General features: G+C 37.2%; 1 protein-coding gene and 1 long non-coding RNA gene across 4 annotated transcripts in view; one reads left to right on the top strand and one right to left on the bottom strand.

The window, feature by feature from the left end:
- The window catches only part of LOC136004615 (uncharacterized), a 232,861-nt gene extending 232,356 nt beyond the window's left edge, over window positions 1-505 (bottom strand). For both annotated transcript variants that reach the window (XR_010608554.1, XR_010608553.1), the window contains exon 1: window positions 415-505. This is a non-coding gene — a long non-coding RNA (uncharacterized LOC136004615). The remainder of the gene's footprint in view (window positions 1-414) is intronic.
- On the top strand, window positions 34-23,020 carry ZNF507 (zinc finger protein 507). 2 transcript variants are annotated; one of them, XM_065661230.1, is made up of 8 exons: window positions 34-104; window positions 4,285-6,416; window positions 7,557-7,662; window positions 13,451-13,565; window positions 15,859-15,963; window positions 19,086-19,220; window positions 19,349-19,714; window positions 21,029-23,020. In XM_065661230.1, the coding sequence occupies exons 2-7, from the start codon at window positions 4,290-4,292 to the stop codon at window positions 19,704-19,706; spliced, it is 2,946 nt and encodes a 981-aa protein (XP_065517302.1). In that variant the 5' UTR covers window positions 34-104; window positions 4,285-4,289; the 3' UTR covers window positions 19,707-19,714; window positions 21,029-23,020. The 2 variants fall into 2 exon arrangements, with proteins under 2 accessions (XP_065517302.1, XP_065517301.1); XM_065661229.1 differs by having other exon boundaries at window positions 19,349-23,020.
- The last annotated feature ends 1,670 nt before the right edge of the window (window positions 23,021-24,690 follow it).

Genomic DNA, 24,690 nt, shown 5'->3' with positions numbered 1-24,690 from the left:
ACCTGATCTGAGACCGCCGGTCACGTGATACGGGCTCCATCGTCGCCATCTTGAAGCGGTGGCCGGGGTAAGGGACAAGACCGCTTTTTACCCTCGTTACCCAGGTAAAAGCCCGGGCGCGCCCGCAGGACACCGGGGCGGGCAGCGTCTTGGCAGCCGGGCGGCAGGGAGGGAGGGACGGACGGACGGACGGAGGGTGGGTGCGAGGCTCGGCGGCGGGCAGGCAGGCAGGCAGGCAGGCCCCGGGGCGGTGCGCCGCAGCCCATGTGCGGAGCCGCGGGCGGCTGCGGCTCCCGGCAGAGCCTTCCCCGAGCCAGGCGGCGCGGGCCGCGGCCGCCTCCCTCCCCTCCTCACCGCGCTGCCTCCCCGGTGGGCCAGCTCCCCGCGGTCGCTTCCCTTCGCTCCGCTCCTCACCGCACAGCATCGCCTCCTCGGCGGGCCCGTTCCCCGCGAGCGCTGCTCCTAGCTCTCCCTGTGGCGCCGGGCCCGCTGCTTGAGGGCCGTGCTGGCGGCACCTGCGCGGTATAAAGCGGCGGCCGCGTGGGGAGTGGCGGCAGAGGCGGAGGGGTTCAGCGGGAGCGTATCGACGGCCCGCGATTAAGTCCCGTCCCCGAGCCTCAGTCTCGGGTTAAGGGTTCTGCGGTCGGGGGGCGGCAGTTGGCCGCTCGGGGCTCCTGCTGCTGATGTTTCCGTGGCCGCGGGAGCCGCGATGTGACCAGACCGGCCTCTCCCAGTAAAGCGGTTGTGCAAAGCGGTGGTTGGCTTTTCCTAGACCTAGGGGCATCTCACCCTGTTCCTGCCGTGCTGCTTGAGTGGGTGGCTGGCAAGGGTGGAACGGGGCCCTCCAGCACATAGGCGTTCTCCTCTAGTCTGGGCCTTCCCCTTTGGGCCCCTTCATTATCCCTAAACCCCGTATTTTAATTACTGTGTAGTGCTGTAAAGTGTATGTGCTGGCAGATCCGCTTCCCAGGCTGAAGTTTTCTGTCATGGGAGGCTGAATCATCTTTGTTCCTGGTGAAAGCAAGGTAGTTACTAAAATCCAGCTAACCTTTGTACAGTTCTTATCATCCGTGTAAAAATGAAAGCCTGCAGCAATAAGTGTGAAACTTACTCTAAACAAAGAATGACATAATACATATATACAATGTAGCTACCCATTCGATAACTACGTCAGCTAGAGTCATCCCAGATCAATACATCTGAGCGTACTCTGCTTTTGCAGTGTGCACAGGCACAAAAATCCGTTTTTGTCCGTGCCCATGGCAGGGGGGTTGGAAACAGATGGTCCTTAAAGTCCCTTCCAAACCATTCTGTGACTCTGTGGTTCTACTCGGTCTGCATTTTTCACAGAGCAGTAGTGTATGTGGCAGCATATTTCTTTTATGATCTGTCTAGGATTTTTCCTCATAGTTTCTGTGCTGCTTTCAGATGAAAAAGGTAGGGGAAATATGTGCCTATTCAGCATTAGTTACAGAACTTTAAAACTACAAAGTACAATCCTAAGTAGCACCATGTGCTTAGAATTTTCCTTAAGTCATTCTCAAATTGAAAATATTTCAAGTAGACATTATTCCTTTGATTGTTCCATATAATGTTAAATCTGCTTTCAGGGGAAAAAAACAGTTGTTTACTCTTCAGAATAGCTTTTAAACATACTACAGCCAGTATGAAACAAGCAGCAAAGTATTTTTGTATAACTAAATAGGACGTTTTTCAAATAATGCCCTTAAACTTATTTTAAGTTAAAATATAGTTGGAGATACTGCAGGAAGGGATATAATTTTTCTTGGCCACAAAGACAAGAGTTAGCCATTCAATATAATGTGCCAAGCACATAATGGAATAGTAGCAGACATGCATATTGAGATATCTACTGGTTTATATTTTAAGAGTTAGATACTTGGATGTTTCAGTTTAACAGTAACTCTGTGGATACAGACATTGATTCCTATTAATAAGACAATACTGAACTTGAATTAAATAAGCAGGCTATTTGGTATATTCTTACATAAAGTTATACTTTTTTGGTTTAAATATATTTATCTTTTTATTTTCTACCTCCTACAATTGATCTACTATCACAGTGCAGTATTGATCATTTTTAATCTGCTTACACAGCTCCAGCTAAAGGCATAAGGCCTTAAGTAGCTTAGTTTTCTAGCTGCCCTATGGCGCTATTTATATTTTATTAATTTTTCATTTTTAATGCTGATCTTAGCCATTACCAAGTAAATAACCTTCAAACTAACACTGAAAAATAATAACTTGTTGTCATGGTTTAAACCCAACCACAAACCTCGTTCACTCACTCCCCCCCATTCTTGCCCTCCCCCTGCTCCTGGAGGGACGGAGAGGAGAATCGAAAAGAATGCAACTCCCACAGGTTGAGATAAGAACAGTTTAGTAACTAAGGTATAACACAAATCACTACTGCTGCCACCAATAATAATAATGATAAAGGAAATAACAAGGGAAGAGAATACAACACGTCAGCACCAGCCAACAGATAACTCGCCCCACTTCCCCCAGCCGAGTACTGACCGATACCTTGTCCAACCCTGCAGTCCCCACCCTTCTGGGGTAACTCCCCATTACATCCTGGGCATGACGTGCTGTGGTATGGAATACCTCTTTGGTCAGTTTGGGTCAGGTGTCCTGTCTCTGCTTCCTCCCAGCCTCCCTTCCTCCCTGGCAGAGCATGAGGCTCAGAAAGTCCTTGGCCAGACCAAACATTTGAGCAGCAACTGAAAACATCGGCGTTATCAGCACTGTTCCCAGGCCAAAAAAGCAAAACATAGTACTGCACTAGCTACTAAGAAGGAGAAAAATAACTGCTACTGCTGAACCCAGGACACTTGTCTTCCTTAAAGATACAGAATTGACAAATACCACTGGATTTTAAACTTGAAATATTTTACAGGAGTGTATGAGGGTTAGGGTTATGCTGCAAACATAGGTCATAGTGGTAATTCTGATGATAACCTGAATTGTAAGTTGAATGACAAAGGAAGGTAACATGAGTAGTTCTGCCAAGAATTTTTATGTAATGGGAAGAGGGCACCATAGAACCCACTCTCATGTGTCTGTTCATTACATTGCTACATCCAGAAGTAGGAAAAAGTGGATTTTATGGGTCTTTAGGATCAGTTCTGGAAGTTCTGGTTTGGCTTCTGTATCTCTCTTGAAAAAAAAAAAAAAATCCATATGAAAGAACTTGAGATACATTTTCACGGATGACTGATAAATATCTGTCATTTCTTTATGTTCTGTATTTTATATATAGAATGTAAAAACATATGTTGTGTATAAAGTATGTGTCTGTATATAGTGAAACTTGTCTAGGCTATTTTTAGACATTTTTTCAGAAGTAAATTTCACTGTAAGGCTTTTTGTCCAGCTCCCACACCCCTCACCCCACAGCTTTGCCCACATCACAAAGTATGTTTCATGGAAGTTTATCCATGTTGGTTTCTAATTTAACCTCCAGCAGTACCACATATTGCCTGTGGTTTATAGTTAGGTTTTTTTAAAGGAAGTATAAGTGGAAATAGCTATTTCCTTTAGCTTTCCCTCAAAACAGAAAAAAAATTAGTCTTTGTAACTTTCATGGCAATTGATTTTCCCTACAATTAAGGAATGGTAGAAAAAGCTAAAATTAGTAGCTTTTCTAGAAAATGACATTTCTAATAAGAAGTATAATTTGACATTTGAGTGATCTTTAATATACTTATAATAAAATGATAATGGAACTAATTACCAGAATTCCTTACTTTTCCTAACATTTCAAGGAAAAATCGCTTATTTTTGTGAATTATGTTGTTGCAAATTGTCGTTTGCTTTGGGACACATCAGTGCAAGTATGTTGGGAATACATTTTCATATCATCATGGCTTTTAAACATAAATATGCCAGTTACTATTGATTGGGATATTTAAGCGTCTAGCATTCAGTGTGTAGTCTTTGTAAAGAAAAAGGCAATAGCTGTGACAGTGCTAATCAGCCTAAACATGAAAAATATATATCTTGCCCCTCTACAACTTGGAGGCAGGCTGTTATAGGTTATCTTGGAATTACTCTGTCCAGCTGTATTGAACAGCATCCATGCTATTCACTAAATGTTCTCAAAATCTTTGTCTGTCTGTATAGCCATTCTGAAAGTTTTTATAAAGGTAGTGGCATTAGGCTTCCATATTTAGTAGAGGATGAAATCTAAATAGTACTGGGTTGTATTTTTATTATTGTGCATGTATACATTTTAATTTTTTATAAACCACTTTCTTCTAGGTATTATGGAAGAAGGAAGCAGTGTTGCAGTATTGATGCCAAATATCGGGGAACAGGAAGCTGTGCTGATTTCTGAAACAGTCATTGGCCCAACACTGCAGAACAGTGAAAATCAAAGAAAATGTGACACTGACCCACTAATTCATGTTATCCAGAAACTAAGCAAAATAGTTGAAAGTGAGAAGACACAAAGATGCCTTTTAATAGGGAAAAAACGTTCCCATCCTAATGCTTCTGCACAGTCCTTGGACACAGATGATCTTTGTGAAATCCCAGCTAAAGCAATTGAGCTCTCTGTTTTCGGAACTAAAAAGACTGAAGAGCTACAAGCAGATTATTTTGTGACTGAATGTCTTCCACAAAGCAAAAAAAATGTGATGTGCTACCAGTGTAGCCTATGTAAGTTTCTATCACCCTCTCTCTTAACACTACAAGAACATATAAAACAACATGGGCAGAAAAATGAAGTGATATTCATGTGCTCAGAATGTCATTTTGCTTCCAAAAGCAAAGAAGATCTTGAATCCCACTTCCAAAGTTGCCATGAGAATGGTGGTAAAAATAACACCCAGACAAAAGTGCAGCAGTCTGTAAATGTTGCAAGTTCATTTTTGAAAGGGCCAGTGGAAGGAAATGCCAAATCAGGGCCTGATCTGACAGGAAATCTGGAAGGTAAAGATACAACTCAGACTACTCAGAGGCCTGAAACGGGTAGGAGAAAATGGTATACTTATGAGCAGTATGGCATGTACCGGTGTTTAATTTGTCGGTACACATGTGGTCAGCAAAGAATGTTGAAAACACATGCTTGGAAGCATGCGGGTGAGGTTGATTGCTCCTATCCTATCTTCGAGGAAGAAAATGAAACTACCAACTTGTCAGAGGTGGTTGTAACTCATACACCTCATAGCATGGATGCAGTTGTTCTTTCCTTGGAAAACAATGAACTTGATATCCAGAGTGAACCTTCTCTTCAACTTCAGATTTGCAATTCTGAGCAACTGTCATGTAAATCGCCAGTAGGAACAAATGTAAAAGAGGAAGAGATGTTAAATCAGTCTGTAGTCCATTCTCCTACTACAGAGGTTTTAGAGGAAACTGTATCAGATACAGAACCAGATAGTATGATAACTGATAGCCTGCTTTCATCAGCACAGAAAATCATCAATTGTAGTCCAAATAAAAAGGGTCACGTTAATGTAATAGTGGAGCGTTTGCCAAGTGCTGAAGAAAGTATCTTACAGAAGCCTTTCTTGATGAACACTGACATTGAAACAGAAAAAAAAATAATCTCAGAGGAGTCCCACATTGCCTGTGAAGAACCTGATGAAGTTTATCATTCAGATCCAATTCAAGAAGTAGTTATAGGATGGAATAACACCGAGAAGAAAGATAATGAATTAAGCTCTAATAAAACCATACCAGCTGATGAAAATGTGCCGCCTGCACGAAGAAGGACAAATTCAGAGTCTTTACGATTACACTCATTAGCTGCAGAAGCTCTTGTTACAATGCCTATCAGAGCTGCAGAACTAACGAGTTCTAGTTTCAGGACTCTGACTGGAGAGGATGCTGTGGATGCAGGTGCAGAACAGGGAGAAGCAGATGGCCCATGTGTGACTCATTCTAAAGTGGCATCTTCACTTCAGGATCATTCAGTGGAGTTTAGTGGCTTTAGCCAAGGTGAATGTGCAATAGTTGAGATACAGAAAGAAAGGCCAGAGTTATCAGAAGCACCAACTAAAATGGGCATCAGTATGTCACTACTCACTGTCATCGAAAAATTGAAGGAGAGGACAGATCAGAATGCTTCTGATGATGACATTTTGAAAGAATTACAAGACAATGCACAATGCCAAAATGCAAATGATGCAAATATTCCTGGCAGTAACCTAGTAGAATATATACCTAATGCAGATCGACCCTACCGCTGTCGCCTCTGTCATTACAGCAGTGGTAATAAAGGCTACATCAAACAACACTTGAGAGTCCATCGTCAGAGGCAGCCGTATCAATGTCCTATCTGTGAACATATTGCTGACAATAGTAAGGATTTAGAGAGCCACATGATCAACCACTGCAAAACAAGAATGTATCAGTGCAAGCAATGTGAAGAATCCTTTCATTATAAGGTAAAGTTCTTTCCTGTGACTGTCTGTAATAGCTAAATAACCTATTTTGCTACCTTTTTAATAACTGGTCATTCCTCTTTCTAACTTAATTCAGCCTGACTTGATTGTCATTGCAGTTGGGGATTACTGCCAGCAGCACTTTCCAAACATACAGTTCAGCTATAATTATTCTGCTGTACTCACTGAAATAAACTTGCTTCCTCACATAAGTTACTTTCCTGAGAACCATCTTATGGACATATTAATATCGTTGTTTTTCTGCCCACATGTAGCAACTGCTGGAGGAAATGGAAGTATCAGATAACTTAATAGTTGAAACTTTAAAAGAATGCTCAAACACATCCACTAGTTTTGAGTGTGTGTAAAAGTAATCATGGCACTTGGGGGGAACATGAGACACTTTGAAGCAGAAATTCTTTTATTTTTTTCCTCTTTATTGGTCTGGATGTTCTGTAGAACTGAAAGATTACACACCAGAGCAGAATAACGTACTTCTGCCATTTTTATAATTGCTATTTTAAGCTTGGTGACTGTGTTCCTATATACTCAGTTCAGTAGTCAGGAATAGAGAGAATAAATACCTAGATGTACAACTGAAACTCTTGTAGGCAATGGTAGTGCAAATTCTCCCGTATTTATTGTTTTTTAATCCTATTTTTTTTTTAAATGTACAAGTAGGGTGGTGAAAGGCTCTCTTTCCTCTCTCCTCTACAGGCAAGTAGAAACAGGAATAACATACTCCTAAATCACTAGGCAATATGAGAGTTAAATCAGTTTTCACACAAGCCATTGTCTGACCTCTAATCTCGTACTGCTTCTGGAGTGTAATAATTTTGGAGGAAGAGCTGTTTGCTACTTGTCTATGTGAATGAGGGGAGAAGGAATTTTATTTTCTAACAAAACACAAATCATATAATCCTCTCAGTCACTGGCATCATTCCTTTATGTTATTAATTAATATTATTTACTTTGTTTTGTTTCTAGTAAAATTATGGGAGGGATAATCTATCTATATGTTAACATCCAATTTATAAGAGTTGTCCTGAAAATTTTAGTAACAATTCACAATTGATTGCAATATTTGAAGTGACCAATGTGCGTTTGTAGTGTATATTTAAATGTAGGATATTGCTTTTTCAGAGCCAGCTACGAAATCATGAAAGAGAACAACACAGTCTTCCAGATATCTTTTCAGCAGCCACATCTAACAAACTAATAGTTTCCAATGAAGTAGATGAAAGAGAAGGTACTGTTTATATTTACACTTGGAATTCAACAAGTCACTCATAACATGACTTCTGTTTGTTATATTTGTATAAAACTGGCTTTAAGATCTTATTTATGCTGAAATGTTTTCATGCCTGTTCATAACCTTAAATGTATATTCTTTGTAGTGTGCAAAGCTTAACCATAGTCTGTTCTGAGATATCTTACTGACAGTTACTGGTAGGCAAGACATTTTCAGGCCCTGAAATTGGACATTGTATTTCTTGTGAAAAACAACTGGTATGAAGTATTACTCTGAATTTTTAATTAAAAAAAAAAAACATATTTGTTTCCTTCCTTCCAAATCACCTGCAGCAAACAAAAGAAAGCCTTTTTTAAAACTCACTGTGGTAATTTGTTTGTTGTAATTTGGTAGTTTGTTGTCAGTGTATATATACAGTACCATCCATTCTGTGTTTAGAAATTTTCATTTAATTGTAGTAATGTCCAAAATGCATCATTTGTTTTAGACCTGCAGAGGCAAACATAAGGCATTCTAAAAATTCAACCTATATCTTTAATAGTTGCCGGAGTAACAGTAGGTATGCATTTTCTAATTGTTTAACTGTGTATTTGCTTATCATTTAATAGTGTTTGCTTTAAAAACAACAACAGCAAAAAAAACAAAACCAAACCTTTTATGTCTTAAGGTAGTGAAATAGGGAGAAAAACAGCCAGATTTGGAAGTTTAGGAGAACATGTTTAAAATCCTTTTGAATATCCTGAAGGCCCAATATTTATTATTTCAACTTGAATGCGTCCTCTTCTCTGGTGAGCTGAAGTTACTGAAAATATACACAGCACTTGTATTCTAAAGGTGACACTGTATTTACTAATATTGTGCAATTTTAGAGCACTGTGGAAAAATACTAATAATTATATCACCCCTGAACAACTGTGGGCTGAAGTATTTTCATTTTGTGCCCTTAGCTCTTTTCTGTCCTAACTATGGTCCCTTGTTCGTTTTAGATACCAATATGTGCACTGTAACAGTACTTAGACCACAGCTGAAATTTCTGAATTCTACTTTCACCTCTACAGCTGATCAGTGACTGTGAAAGTGTTCACTGATACTGATGGAACTACTTGTGAAAAAGGGACTAATCAGCATGAGCCAGGGTGGACAGTTCAAACCACTAACGATTTGTCCAAAGCAACATTGTATATGTTGAACTAGAATGAGATCCTTACACTTGGCTTCTGTTCTCTTAGTGCACACTACCTCTCTGGCTTTCAACATAGAAAGTTAAAGTTCGTTACCTTATCAGCCTCAGGTAAAACGAACCTTCCCAACTCCTTTTCAGCCTCATCAATGCAGAAAGGATTTAAATTCTGATCTGTGGTGCTTGTTACATCCCTAAGACCAAAGCCTGAGAGAGCTATCTGAAGTCAGGAGGAGACAGGAAGAAGGCAAGGGAGGGTCTCCTGGTAGTGGGAGTGTTCCCCATGAAGCAGTAGGATTTTTTTCTTCAGAAGAAATAGAATAAATGATTTAATGGAAGTGATAGGAAATAAAACATTGTTAGTTTAGCTGAGTACAAATATCTGTGAGCACAGCTTGGACTATTACCTCTGACCATGTTTTATTTGTTTTAAACCATTATTTTTGTAAATGTCATGATACAGAAATACTACCTTGCAGTGCCTGAAACATGTTAGATTTGGGGGAATACTGTAACTTTTGAGCTAAAGTCCTGTTAAGGTGACTGAAAGTCAAGGTTCCATTTTGCTTTTGAAAATAGTATGTTTTAACAAGGTGGTTTTAGAGTTTATATCCTGATCTTGCAGTTTAGCTTTCATGAAAGAGGAGCCCTGTTTGAGAAAACTGCTTGCTTTCAATTTAATTACTGTTGAGATTTTTCTTTAGTATTTTTTGCTTATTATTATCTTACAAAAGTATTGCAGCCACGCACTTTAATTGATTGTTTACCCCATATGACATTCAGTAATGTGGCTTGAATGAAAACACTCCTCCTTTGAAACTTTTATTAACTCATACTTTGGAATGCTTAAATTATTTCAGAACCAATTTATAATCAAATTGCAACACTACTGCAGTACAGCGATCTCTTGTCAAACAGATGTCATCCCTATAAAGCAACACAAAACAAAGAAGTTTATGGCATAGCATCTGGTTATGTGAAAGATGCCTGAGCTGAACAGTTTCATTTCTTGTTAATGAAATAGTTAGTCCTAAAAGTCTCTTTATTCATCATGGTGGTACAATAAATTAAAAGGGAGCATAATGACACTGGATATGATCGGATTGTAAATGTCTAATAATGAAGGAATAGGGCAATAAGCAGCATTACAGGAGCACCTGTTACTACTGCTAGAACAAAGATCTGTCATTTCCATGCTCCCTTTTAAGAGGCCTGATATCCTCCATCCAGAAAGCAAAAAAGGCCCGGAACCCACAAGAAATAAGCCTGTTGTAGGAGTAGGAGGTGGGATACACGACTGCTATTTTGCAACAGTGAGAGGTTATATGATGTATTATAATTTATGTGCATTTTGTTGAAGGAATAAATCTAAAGTAGTGATTGGTATAAATAATTGCTCCTAAGTGTGTGCTACTGGTGGTTAGCCACATACAACTATGCAACAGATAATATGTTTGCATAATGCTTTAAAAATCTCATTAGATACTGTTTGTTTTAAGCTGCCTGCCCAATAAAATAACAAATTCGTAACAGAAAATACATTTGGAAGCAGTTCATTCTAAAGCTGCAGAATTTAAGATGGAAAACCCATTCAAGTTTAGCATGCAGTAGCTTGACCTTCACACAACCCCTGCTCTCCCATAGATCTGTAGCCCTGTGTCTTTGTATTCATTTGTGGTCTTCTGCATACATATGCATTCACAAAAGAATAATTGTAGAAGCCTAAATTCCATAGTCTTTAAGTATATATTAAGATAGTTTTGATAATTTACATTAAATAGAAAAAAAATAACCCAATAAATTTTACTATATGAGCATATTGTAGGAAAAAAACTGACATATTTTGCTTTAAGGTTGACTTGCAAAGACTGTATGTTATATTCCATATTACTTTTTATAAGAATGCTAGAAGAGTGAGCACTATGTCATGTTTTAAAGTAAAAAATATAAAATATTCTTTCTGTTATCTTGTTACACACAGAATTATTCAGATTTTATTTCAGACTCTCTTTGTATTCAGATTGCTGTTTTATATGACATACTATATATTCTTCAGAATAACCTTCTGGGATTATCAGTCCTCCTTTAAGTGCTGAATTTTGGAGGAAAAGTTTAATTATTGATAATTTTCCCTTACTGTTTAAGTTAGCATAAACAGAATTATTATCCCTCAGAATAATACAGCTAAAACCTTTTTGGACATAATTCAGTGCCTACCTGTTGGGGGAGGCAAAAATCAAAGTGAAAAGTTGAGCTTCCATTTTGGATGACATTGTTTCCACTGGTTTATTCTGCAATGTCTCCTTAAAAGAGTTCTCCCACAAAGATTGCTAAGTGTTGCTTTGATAATGAAAAGATTAAAGATTCCATGTGGAGTCCAGCATCATTAAGAGGGAACTTCAGAACAAAATTATCTTTACAAAATCTGTTCAGTATTTTGGACTCAGGAGATGAAACTTCTGTTTTCAAGATAAACTCTATAGTTCCGCCTAAGCTTAGTCTGCTTGTCTTATTCCTCCCTTCAGCAGGTGATAAAGGAGGGGTGTCAGTTTTTCTTACTCCAAACTGGAAGGAAGCTTATGGTATTTGGACCTAAGCTGAGATGTGTCTGAAAGTCTTACTTTCTGTGGTTTTCAACAGTCACTTATTTCATATTTTAAGCTTGTGTGTCTTTACAAGTTGGAACAATGGCAGACGGAACATCCCCTCAGTGTGACATGGACCTCTTGGCCTTGACAAGATTCCTTCAGGATTCATAATGGAGGGATCTTACTTAGCAAATCAGAACTTGCTTTTCTTAGGAAGGGAAGTTATCCTTTGTCTGGGGAGGAACTGGGAGGCCTGGGAATTAGATCACCTGCTGGTGTATTACCAGAGTTCTCAAGGCAATATCTGCTAAAAAAAAAAAATACCAGCTAATACACCCTTTTCTGTTCATCTGGGATCTTCTGATTTATCCTATTACTAGTAAACCTCTTAATAATACAAATTTATTTGTGCTGGAGATGTACTTCACAGGAGCTTGAAGTTTCTGAAGTCTGTTTTTGTAATATGTCAGCTTCACTTACTTCCACACATTATTTATTGAATTATTGTTTATTTTGGTTTGGGCCTGTACTGTAGTAATGATCTTCACCCACCAGAGATATTCTCTAAGGATTGATACCAGAGTTTCTTCAAAGCCCATGAAGGTAACTGAGAATGGCTTGGCTGTTCAGCCAGGTAGTAAGAATCTGTGTAAAGATAACTTAAGCACCTTACTTGCACTTACTTTCACTTTAGCTAGTGAAGAGGTTAGATGCAGGAAGAAAGCCCTGTGATTTTAGTTTGATGTTTCTTTTGGTGGTAGTCCTGATTTAAACAGCTCCAGCCTTTGTGTTCCTTCATGTTTCTGCTGTTTCTTCATTTGGGGAGTGCGTGAAGGCTGCATGATAGGTTGGAATGGAAAAGAACCATAGAAAATACCATCCTTCTTCTCATATGTTAATATTTTAACCCATATCAGTTCCATTGTTCAGTAAGGGAGCAGGAATAAGGCTGTTTAAGTCTATACACTTCCATCTCAAAAATATACAGACTGTGCACTTGTGAGCATACCTTTTCCTATGTTAGATTAGTCATTAGTCTTTTGTCTCTGCAACCATTAATTTTTCAAGAGTCATTTTCATTCTGGAAAGAAAAAATTATTTTTGTTACAATTTTTTTTTAGTAATTTGGAGAAATTCCAAATTATTTCTTCACACAGCTGATCAGAATTTTTTTTTTTTTTTTTTGGTGTGCATATATGTGGGAGGGATAGAGAGGATTTAAATGCTTCGGGAAGACTTCTGCTTTTTGCCAGTTTGAAACTTACAGAATCATAGAATAGTTAGGGTTGGAAAGGACCTTAAGATCATCAAGTTCCAACCCACCTGCCATGGGCAGGGACACCTCACACTAAACCATGTCACCCAAGGCTCTGTCCAACCTGGCCTTGAACACCACCAGGGATGGAGCATTCACAGCTTCCCTGGGCAACCCATTCCAGTGCCTCACCACCCTTAACAGTAAAGAACTTCTTCCTTATATCCAATTTAAACTTGTTCTTTCTGAATGCCCATCTTTTCCTTTCCATTCTGTAAAGCAGTGAAACTCCTGGGGTCAGCAGTTCCCATATTTTAACACCTTTTGCTGGTTTTTAACCCAGAAAGAAGTGTCCGCATAGTGAGAAAGAATGTATTATCCTAAAATTCTAGTAATTCCAGTAAGTGGTAGGGTAAATGCAGAACAGCATGCTAAATAAATGATACCTTTATTATTTCTGTGTCCATTGCCAGTTTGCTCCAGATACTTTAAAAGTACTAAATATTTACAGATATTTAAAAGTACTGCTTTTACATGTTAATTCATGTTTCAAGGCCAGGTTGGACAGAGCCTTAGGCAACATGGTCTACGGTGAGGCATCCCAGCCCATGGCAGGGGGTTGAACTGGATGGTTTTAAGCTCCTTTCCAACCCAAATTATTCTATAATTCTGTGATGATTCAGTTGTGCTGAAATTATCATCTGACAACACCTTACAACACTGAATGTAACTCACCAAAATAATGGATTTTGTTTCACATAGGAAACAAGTCTTCAGTTCAGAAACTGTATAGATGTGATGTATGTGACTACACAAGCACAACTTATGTTGGTGTACGCAATCACAGACGAATTCATAACTCTGATAAGCCATACAGGTAAGTGTCTTAATTACTGCTAATGCCACATGTCTGGTTCACTTGTTTTAATTAAAAAGGTTGCTTAATTGCTCATGCAGTTTTGAAGATATTGTTACAGAATTCAGATTAACTTGATTTTACTGCAAATTTGATGGATGTACACTCGCTGAGTTAAACTTACGTTATTAAGGTTTGCTGACTTTTCCAGGACACATCTGTGACCGTAACAGTCTACTTGTGGTTTTCATTTTGAAGCATTCAGATGTGAAAAGGGAAGTTAATCACATTGTAATATTGAACTTTGGCCAATAGTAATAATATATTTCTCAAATTCCTTGCACACTTCAGTTCCTTTTTGTATTTCTTTATTGCAAATTTTTCCTCATTGTTACCTGGTTACTTTTTTACATTGGCTACTACAGACTATAGCAAAATTCTGCCCTTTGTCTTGTCACCAATCCTCTCTTCTTTTTCACAGGTTTCAAGCAGTATTAATACAGTCATTTAGGCTCATATTTTATAACTTTTCTACAAGGATGTTATATGGATTTATATACAACTTTGATATCTAAAGTCACGTGTAATACTGCAGGTCATGCCCTCAGCAGAAAAATAAATCACGCATTTTTCTATTGGTTGCTGCATAAATTCCTGCAAATTCAATTTGTGCTACTTTAGTGTGGATCTCTGTCCCTCTCTAGTGGCTAGAAAATAGATCTGAGTTAATAGAATTTTGGAGCTAATATACTTCTATGTTTTTTAATACAAATGCTGGAAACTGAACACCTTGAAATGCTGAGCTCAGCCAGGGTCTTTCTCTTTTGTATAAACAAACCCACAAGACATGTTGTATTTTGATTTGTACATTATAATGATATCCCATAATACTAACAAATATTTGCAAGATATTTGCTCAGAGAGCACAAGTGGAATACAAATTTCTTTTTTTCTCCTCAGAAGCATCCTTATTGCTGTTACTTGTTACTTAGACGGGTTGGAACAGCAGATACTGTAGAGTGTCTTGTAAATGGTAGTTTTCTGAATTGGTGTTAGCCAGCTTGTTTGATTTAGGAACACTTGAAAATTTTCCACTGGTGGTACAGACTGCTGCATACTAAATTTAAACCTACTGATCTGGCTTGCTTTTCTTATGATTTTTTCATAAACCCCTTAGACAAATCTGCAGACCTGGTAGGATACTTAAGCCACAGCCTAACATAGAAGTCCAGTATTATGGTATTTCTCCTTTTGAAACTTGTATTCCTCAAGTCTTTCATAGTATCAAATAGCAACCTATTACACTGCTGCCATTTTTATACCTGCAAACATACTTTCTTATTATTCTGAAAAAAAATGTTGGAAATTAAACTGCATAGCTTCCAATGATGCATTTTTGTAGATTTGAACCTTCTGGATTTTAATACTGCAAATTAAGACCTTTAAAAAATAAAGCAAGTAATCTCAACTGAAGTATCCAGAAGTCTCAGACAAGACTTAAAATTGGACAAATCACTATTTCAAAAGAAGAAACAACTGAGGAGCTAACAGCTATGCAGAGTCTGAGCTGAGCATGATGGCTTCTGTTTCAGTATATTACACACAAGAAGCTTATGTGGTAGTATACTGTTATTTATGAATAGCATAGTATTTTGTGTGATACTTTGGGATCTAAATCTACATCGACTGGTTTATGTATTGTTTTATACAAAGAAACTGTGACTGAAGTAAAAAAATTTAAGACAGCATGATGTGACACACTTCCCTTAGGGCATTTGGATCCAAATATGTTGGTCTTGTCCATTTTAGATAGAATGCTCTGAAACCTAGTCATTTCATTACTAAATAGATACTTAGATGTAAAAAAATGTCATGAGAAACATGGCTGTTGCATTAAGCATAACATGTATTCTTGAGGAAAAAGACTTCTGAATACACTATGTCCCCTATAGTTCTTATAGCCATATTCTGCCTTTGTATAACACAGCCAAGCAACTTGCATCAGGGCTGCACTGACCCCAGTGCATCCAGATAACTTCATTACACCTACCAGCTTCAGTAGAGGTGCACACAATAGATGTCAGGAAGGAGCACAGACCGTATGTCTCCTCAAAGGAAGAGGCTTTTTTGGCCTGTAAATGATTCTCATTGTCCAAAAACTGAAAGTTAATGCCATCACTTGAACTTCCGTGAATATTGTTACGTCTTTAACTCTAGTCTTTCCAGATATCTTGGTTTTCTTAACTGATTTTTATTTCTGGAACAGTGTTAGCAGTTAACTGTCAGATTACTTTACTTCTTCTTGTCTCTTTAGATGTCGAGTGTGTGACTTCGCCACCACAAATATGAATAGCTTGAAATGCCATATGAGGCGCCACCCCCAGGAGCATCAGGCAGTGCAGCTAATGGAACAGTACAAGTATGTAACAGTTCTCATTTGGCAAACAGCTGTGACAGTGATTTTGTTATGTTAAGATACAAAGCAGAGTTCACATTCTATTCTTCTCCCTCCTAGATTCATTATTTGTTCCAGTGACTTTTTTTCTTGGAGAGAGAGAGATAGATTTGATGTGGCATTCCAAGGCGATCTTTATGCTTACTAATTAAACATATCCATGACCTCCCTCTGGACCAGTAGTCAGCTTTTTCTTTCAGAATAGGGTGGTTGCATATAAACTGCTTATTGCAGACAGTTTCTAGACTGTGTTAATTACCAAAGCATGCCTGGAATTGTTTGGGAGAATGTATGTGCCAAAATCATGCCAGGGCACTTCTAACATTTAATGTTATAGATTGTTAAATGCCAGTACCCAGGAATATTCTCTGGCTGTGTTTAATATTCTAGTCTAGGCACAGTCTTTGCGTGTACATGTTAGTTAGAATCCAGATTGGCGTCACACTGCCCTAGTTAGGAATTAGTATGAACAGTCATTATGTTTAAGTGATGAGTGTCCTTTATATCCTATCCATAGATATGCGTAATATATAGAGAGATATATAGATACAGATATATGAGAAAGTTGGCACAAATGTAATTGTTTACTACTAATTTGCAAAAAAAAAAAAAAAAAAAAAGAAAAACTAGGAAAGGAGAGTAAATCAGGAATATACTGAATATCCTGACAATTCTGAACATTTCTTCATGGAATATTTTAAAGGCAATAGAGAGAATCCAAATAAGGCACATTCATCTAAGGGTTTCTTCTCAAGAAAATCTGCTTTTACAACTTCAAATTCCTTCCACTGCCTTTTTCCCCAAAACTATTACTAGTAGCACTAAATTCTATTTGCTCTGTTGCCGTACTTCCTACTGTATTGCTGAATGCTCTTAGTATTACCAAAGATTACTGCAAACCTCCACACCTTGGTCCCTGCATCCCCAAGGAAATAGTCTATTCAAAGCCGCAAGGTAATTGTTTCCTCAGTAGATCAGTTTAGGATACTTGAACAGTTAAGTTCAATAATTCAACAACAGGTCAACCTGTTGAGCAAGTCAGAGTATAGAATTGAAGGGGTTCTACTACCAAACTCTTTGGTAAATAGTTTTGTTTCTCTGGGAATGTCTTGCATAGAGTGTAACTGTATATTAAGTATATGATCATAAAGTGTAATGCATCATGCTAAAAGCTGATGAGTTTCTGTGTCTCTGATTTGAACTGTATGCTAAAGTGGTCAGTAGCATTTGGCTTATGATACTGTTCTCACAAATTAAATCTGATTAGTACATCACCTGAGCAAATTAATGTACTTCAAAAAATGAGACTAATAAAAGGGGATAAAAACAAACACTGAACTGTTGCTTCATTTCCTGTGTTACCAACCCACTCACCAGTGACTGGTGCAGAAAAATCATATATATAACAAGATTAGTAGAACACACATACACATAGAATGAAATTAAGATTATTGATCTTTGTTTTGAAAAAAATATATATAATTTTATCTATAAATTAACTATAAGGTCTGCCTTTTACCTTTTAATGATACCACTATTTTATAACAGCCTTATTAGAAATATTAGGACTCTCAACCTGAGAAGGAACATGCCTATATTTTCTTTATAAGGCTTCAAATTATAAGAAAAAGAGAAAAATAGGATAGTACATTCCAAATCAAGTAAAAGAGAAAAGTGAGCCAGAATGACATGCTTATTGTTCCCCAGCAGGACAGAATTATCTTGCTACATAAGCAAGGTAATGTACCATGCCTTCACCTAACTTGTAAGATTTGTGCTGTTCTCCACAATCTTCTGCTAAGCAGAAATAGTTTTCTGTATATGATTATTTGCAAGGCATTTAAGAACTATATCTTACCATCATTAAGCGAAGTCATAAAACCTCGCTGAATTGTAGTGTATAACACAGTTTTATGTAGGCCTTCTCATGTTTCCAGGTTATATTTCTGGAAAGATCTTTAAAATATACAAAAACTGACTAGAATAGTAGTCATTTTAACAGACTCATCATAATGTAACATACTGGGATCACATTGCTTGAGCAGAAGACATCCTCTCATTGAGGAATGAGACAGATTGAGATGCGTTCCTAGGTACAGTTTATTAGAAGAAGGTCACCTTCAGATCTTTTCCATGTGATTTGAGAAACAGAAAAGTCCCAAAATAGCAGGTAGCTAAACGAAGTAGCTTCTTTGTCCAAAAGACAAGGAGCTCCATCCTCTTTACCATGAATACTGTTCTGCTCTGGACTGTTCTGCTCTGGCATGATGTCATGCAGTATCACTCATCCCTTTCATGCTGAGATAACTAATTTATCATGAAGCACTTGTGAAAAAAAACATGGATGTATGTTCACGTATGAAAAAGGTCCCATGGGATTTGATCAGTCTTGGGTTATTTGTATCCATAAATATACCACATCTCTATATAAATGGGACTTATTCTTCAAGGTTTTGTCCTTTACTGTATAAGGCAGTGTTTTATAGTCTTGTGGTACCTGAGCTGATGGAAAACTCTATAGACAAAATTGACACCTGTCTGTGTCTCGACATGTGAATATATTCGAAATCTGACTGGATGCTGTCCTCAAGATCTCAAAAAGCCCCCTCCAACTTCAACAAGTCTGTGATCCTTAAATAAACTAATATATGCTACATCAGGAAAGACTTCATTAGTTCAGTTTAAATTACCAGTTCTAATTACACAGCTGCTTGGTTCAGAGCAATAGCAAAGAGAGCTCGTGACCTGCCTGCCAGTTACCACACCAATGTACTCTCTGTTTCTGCAGTCACCAGAACTATTGCATTTTTGCAGTATTTAAAGTTTTAACAGGCCAAACAGATAAGATTTTCATTCAGCTGCTTAAGAAGTCAGAAAGAGCAAACTTAAAAATTCTCAGACTCTAAAAATAGTCTTAAATTTCACAATGAAACTGCAAACTACCTCAACCTAATAATGAAACTGAAAGCGTGACCAAGAAGATTATTTTTTCTCATCTTTTGGAAGAACTAATCCATTGCTAAGCTAATAAAATTTAACTTCTAAATGTTTCTGTTTCTCCTTCTCCACTTGTTTTTTTTACTCAGATGTTCTCTCTGTGGATATGTATGTAGCCATCCTCCATCCCTGAAGTCCCACATGTGGAAACATGCAAGTGACCAAAATTATAACTATGAACAAGTGAACAAGGCTATTAATGATGCAATTTCGCAAAGCAGCAGGTACGTCTGATTTACTTTACAGCCCTATAATCTAGAGTTTTCACATGACCCAACTCTGATCCAAAATAAAGTTCCTGTCAAAAGAAACAACTGTATGTTTGATACTTATTTCGGTTTTGTTATTTCAGGTTTCAAGGACAGCTTCCTGACAAAACCTTATTAGAAGGCACAGATGAGAGTACAATATCTATACTAGGAAGTTCAGACAACTTGGTGTCTTTTACAGAGTCTATTAACCAGACTGCAAATGAAATTTCAGGTTCTGATGAAAAGCCTAACTTGATGAATACCTCATGCAGTTTAGAAAAGAGCTCCACTCTACCCCACCTTGGCACAGAATACTGTGTTCTTCTCTTCTGCTGCTGCATTTGCGGTTTTGAGTCTACCAACAAAGAAAATCTGCTGGATCATATGAAAGAACATGAGGGTGAAATCATAAATATCATTCTAAATAAGGACCACAGTACATCCCAGAGCACAAACTAGGAGAAGCAGTAAGTCAAAGAGAGGGTTTCCTAGATTGAGTATTTTCTTTCTTTGCTCAAGAAACTTGCTAAGGAGAATTGCAAGCAAAACTTGATTTCCCATCATGAGTCCTTCATTCAGTAGGAGTACAATATTTAACCAGGGATTGATGAGTCAGTTAAGAGATAAATTTAGGGGAGTGGGGAATAGAATGATTCATTTTAACCTGCTGTTTCTGTATATGGTGCCAAGAACATAAGATTCTTGAGGGTTTTTTGTCTTATTGTCAGGTACTAGTCAGTAATAAGGCATTAGCACAGTATGTTCAAACCCAAAGGTCTGAAAGCTTTGTATCAACTGAAGAGCTTTTTCCTTCCTCCCTCTTTGTTGTTTTCCAAGTATTTCAGCAAATTTTACTTTTTTTTTTTTTTTTTAAGATCTTGGGATGGGGGGTTAGGGTGTTTTTGGTTGGTTGGTTGTTGTTTTGTGTTTTTTTTTTAACTAGCAACAGACCAGATAAAAATTTTACAGTATGATCTCGCAAACCCCCACTGCCTGGATTCTGGGCAGCATGGAGAGGGATGTGTGCATGCCTGCATGCCCACAAACGCGTTTCATTTCTCCCCATCTTTAAGGCCTTACAAACTCCAAAGCATCCTTCGAAAAAGACTGCTATCCTTTGTATTGATTTAGAGCAGCAGGAGCAGAGGAGCCTGGAAGCATTTTGCTAGTAACTGTTTGATTGGATCCTAACTAAACAAAACTCCTATCTTTTGAATTGATAGTACATAAAAGATCCTTTATAATAATGACCTGCTGTTTCTTAATGGTTTTCTTGACACATTTAGCAGATTCTATAAAAAAAAAAAAAAAAGCTCATCATATGTCATTTTTAATTTGTGGTGATTACTTTGCAGTCCGTAGGAGCAATGTGCTTTAATGAGAACAAGATAGTAACAGTAATTGCCACAAGGGGATGTAGATTAAACCTATGTAGATTACTAAAGATGTAGGTGAGCACAAAGTGCGTTTTTAAGCAAAGCTTACATGCTTTTGGAGTTCTTTGAAATCCCACTGGCTGTCTAAATTACCCATTTGTCTGGCAGAGCTATAACTGTAGAAATAATTTGCTCAAAGATAGAGTAATCTTTCTGTAGAAAATATTAAAAAAGCAAACTATTTTAAGCAAAAACTGTATCCAGTTACTTGTAGAATAAATTTTACTAGTGCATATAATATGGATTCATGAAGAGAAGTAGGGATTACTTTGTTTTCTAAGAAAAAAAGAAAGCTTCTAAAATGACAGTGCCTTTTTTTTTCTTTTTTCTTTTTTTTTTTTACAGTACAGCAGTTTGCAGTAGAAGACGTTCATCTCTCTATCAGTGGGGAATATTGTTATCCTGGCTAATTACCTGGCAACTTTGTTGACGTTATTTAAAAAGTTGGCTAGTTAAATTGTTGGAAATACATGCTTTGATAAAGTGAAGTAGTAGCATTTCCAAAGAGGCCCTTTAGGAGCCAGATTTAAACTTTCTAGTTTAGGCATGTATTTCTGCTTCTAATGACGGGCAGATGCACAGCAGCATGCCTAGTTCTTGATATGGGGATGTAGTTACCTGATTTTTAGTAGCTCATTACTTAGAAGATTACTTAGAAGAACAGTATTTCATGGTTACTTTATCTATAACTTTCTGCTAGCAGAAATAAGCTACAACTTTAAATCTGAGGTGGCATATGTAGTGTACAGTCTATTGTGCTATTGCTGACTAGAAGTGGCATCAGAAAACAGTTCCTGTCACAACTTTATGAAGCAGCACAAAGGCACTAAGAGTCCAAGTACATTTGATGATTTTTCTTTTGATTTCCTCAATATGACTTGTTCTGTTGGGAGAAATATCTATTATTTCATTAATAAATTGGGTGGCAGATAGTACACATTTTGCTTTAAAACTGGTCAGGATATAATGTCAGAGCATTTTTGTGTCAGACATTTGAGATATTTTAAGTGCATAAGTGAAATTGCTCAGCTAGTGAAAGATAAAAAGGTGAAAAACTTTTTAAACTAAGAAGGAGGTGGCAGTGAAACAAGAGAGTACAAACAGTTCAAAACAGCTCCCTTGAATCAAAATTACCAATTTTCTGGTATATATGCAACCCACGCTTGCAGCAGTAACTATAATGTGCCAGGAGTCATTGTAGGGGGATTACAGAGCAGGATGCATCTATTCACAGTTGTTCTTTGCCATCCTGTTGCTTTTTTCTTTTTGATTATGTGTTTCTTTAATGGTAGAAAGTTAGTTGATGCTAAAAACCATTATAAAACCCGTAACAAATGCCAACAAATAATTCCTTTCCACATGTACAGAGATTTATTTTTTTAAAAACTATCTTCATGCTGCTTGCCATTAGCTACCCACTCACAATTCCCATGGACTTTACCCGAAGTTCTGCATGTGAAGTAATTAGAGACATAGTTTTTCTGAAAGCAAATTTTTTTTGCTTTATTATTCCTCAAGTTATCTGCTTTAGAAAGCATATGGTTGGCTTGGTTGCATGTTCTGTAATGGGTTTTAGGCACATTTCAGTCACCAACACTGCAGTCTTCGCCTTTCTTTAAGCTTGTAAAATATTTTTGGATCTTCTGTCACAGTACTGTCAGATGATCAGCTATTCACTTGCCATTTGTTTCAATTAGATTTTATTCTGTGTTATAAACTGTAACTTGCAGCTTTAAATGCCTCTACTTCTACTAAAGAGAAAACTTCATTCTACTCTGTACTGATAAATAGGTGCATATTTCATCTTTCTGATTGGAAAAATACAGTGGGGTTCAGTCAGAGTTATGGTATTTTCCTCTTCCAGAAGCACTTATTTAATCATTTTTTAAAAAATGTACAGTTGGTGCTCAAAGTAACATTTGTTAAGATATATTTAATAGAAATTTACATTTGCATTTGATATTCATGGACATGGGTACATGTATTTTTTTAAGAAAAGGTAATGTAACACTATGGCACTGCTTTTATAGCCAAAGTATAAAAAATTAGAAAACTGACATGTAAAGACTGCAGTTCATTCTGATACTGTATCTTATTAAATAGGATGACTTTTCGTTTTATGAGATTATCCAGCACATTAAGCTGCATGCCTTAAGCTCTCTCTAGGATTGTGTTCCTGATAGACGACTGTTTGGAACTATGAAGCAAAGTCTGTAGTACTACTTTAACTACCTTCTGAAATACTGTACAATGTTAGAATAATTTATTTTGCTTTACAGGAGTTTGTCACGTATTGACTTTAATATTGTATTTTGGTAATAAATTTCTTTTGTTAAACACTTTAGTCACTTTTATTTCACCTGTGTGAAATACGAATATGGAAAATTCAAACACTGAACCAGTGTTTAGAGACATGGGAATCTGTTTAAATCAAGAAATATTTTAAATACTTGACTGCCATTTCTTGCTCATTGTTGTTGCAGTTTTAATATTATTAAGACAAGTTTTATAAAAGTAACTATAGTGATGAAGTATAACGCTATTAAGTCAAAATACTTGTAAGCCTGCACACAATTATGATGAGACAAGGCTGAAGGCCACAACTGCACTTTCAAAGTTCTTCATTATGAAGCTAGTGGGAATTTCTTTCCCAGTTTCAATGGAATGAAAGCTTTAGGCAGCTCTTTTCAGGTAAGTGAAGGTGTGGGTATTTCCAAACTGTGGCTCCAGTTGATGAGTTATCCTAATATGACTTAAGATTTACTCTTGGATACAAAAACCACTATGTAAGGCAGTCTGTTCTATGCCTCTATAAACTTTTCTATGTTTAAATAACAACTGTTTTACAGCATAGCTTACACTAGTAGTTCAGGAATGACAGAAGAATTTGTGTTTCTGGTCCCTGCAATCATTTCCACAAAATGGAAAATTTCAACTGACCCTAGCATTTTATCACATACAAATATATTACAAATATGCAGTGTCAGAAACTAGTGTCAAAAAAACAAGTGTTAAAGAACACAGTAAAATTTAAATTAACTCCCCCTCTTCTCTGTACTACTACCTGTTGGCAACTGTACAACACAGCCTGTAACTTACTTCAAAGTAACATCTATCCAAGTTTTGGTTCTGTAGAGAACAAGCTTTTGGTGGTCCCAAATTTACTGACCATGCATAATTACTGGATTTCTAAAGCTCTTTAATGATTATGTTCTGTGTAGATTCTACTGCGCATTGGCCTCTTTACAGGCAGTGGATAAGCAGAATTCCCATTCTAGGAAACATCTTCCACAACGTTCCCCATCTCAGAAATTTAAGTCCATTATCAGATATGATATGAAGGAGGATATAAAGGAGGTCATATCTGACCTCCTTTACACAAAAAAGTACACATACTCAAGGTAAGTTTTCTTTATTTACGCTGTAAAATCACTTGTATGATTTGTACACAATGTGTTCGTTTAATGAATTTTCATGATGCAGTACTGATGCTATTAGTGATAAAATAAGATACAGTTAACACCCATTGTAAACCTGTAATTCTTCACTTTTCATAGTAAGTTTAAGCATTCCCCAAAAATGTACCACCTGCTTTATTGCTAAAAAAAAAAAAAAAAAAAATTAATTCAATTGATTTAGTAGAAATTTTTCACTATTTGGAGAGTTTAGCAGAGGAAGTAAGAGAAAATCATCACTTGTTATAAAATACACTTCCGTAACATAAAACATGTACCAAGACAGATGCTGAAAAATTTCCTGGTTTCAAAGCTCTGAATTACTAGAATGATAACTAGTTACTTGGCATCTCTGAGCATGTTTTCTATGGATATGCCTTTGTGTTCAAAATACCAACTCTGCCAATGAACCATGGATGTGGAAGTATTGTTGGACTGTAATAGTGATGGAAAATAAACTAGTATAGTCCTGAAGAAGTGAAATTGATCCCTACCTGTTCTACAGAATTTGCCTGGAAATCTGCTTTCTGGGATAGTATCAGGAAGTAGGTG

This window comes from Lathamus discolor, chromosome Z, assembly GCF_037157495.1.
Source record: "Lathamus discolor isolate bLatDis1 chromosome Z, bLatDis1.hap1, whole genome shotgun sequence".
NCBI lineage: Eukaryota > Metazoa > Chordata > Aves > Psittaciformes > Psittacidae > Lathamus > Lathamus discolor.
This window is presented reverse-complemented; position numbering and strand designations above follow the sequence as displayed.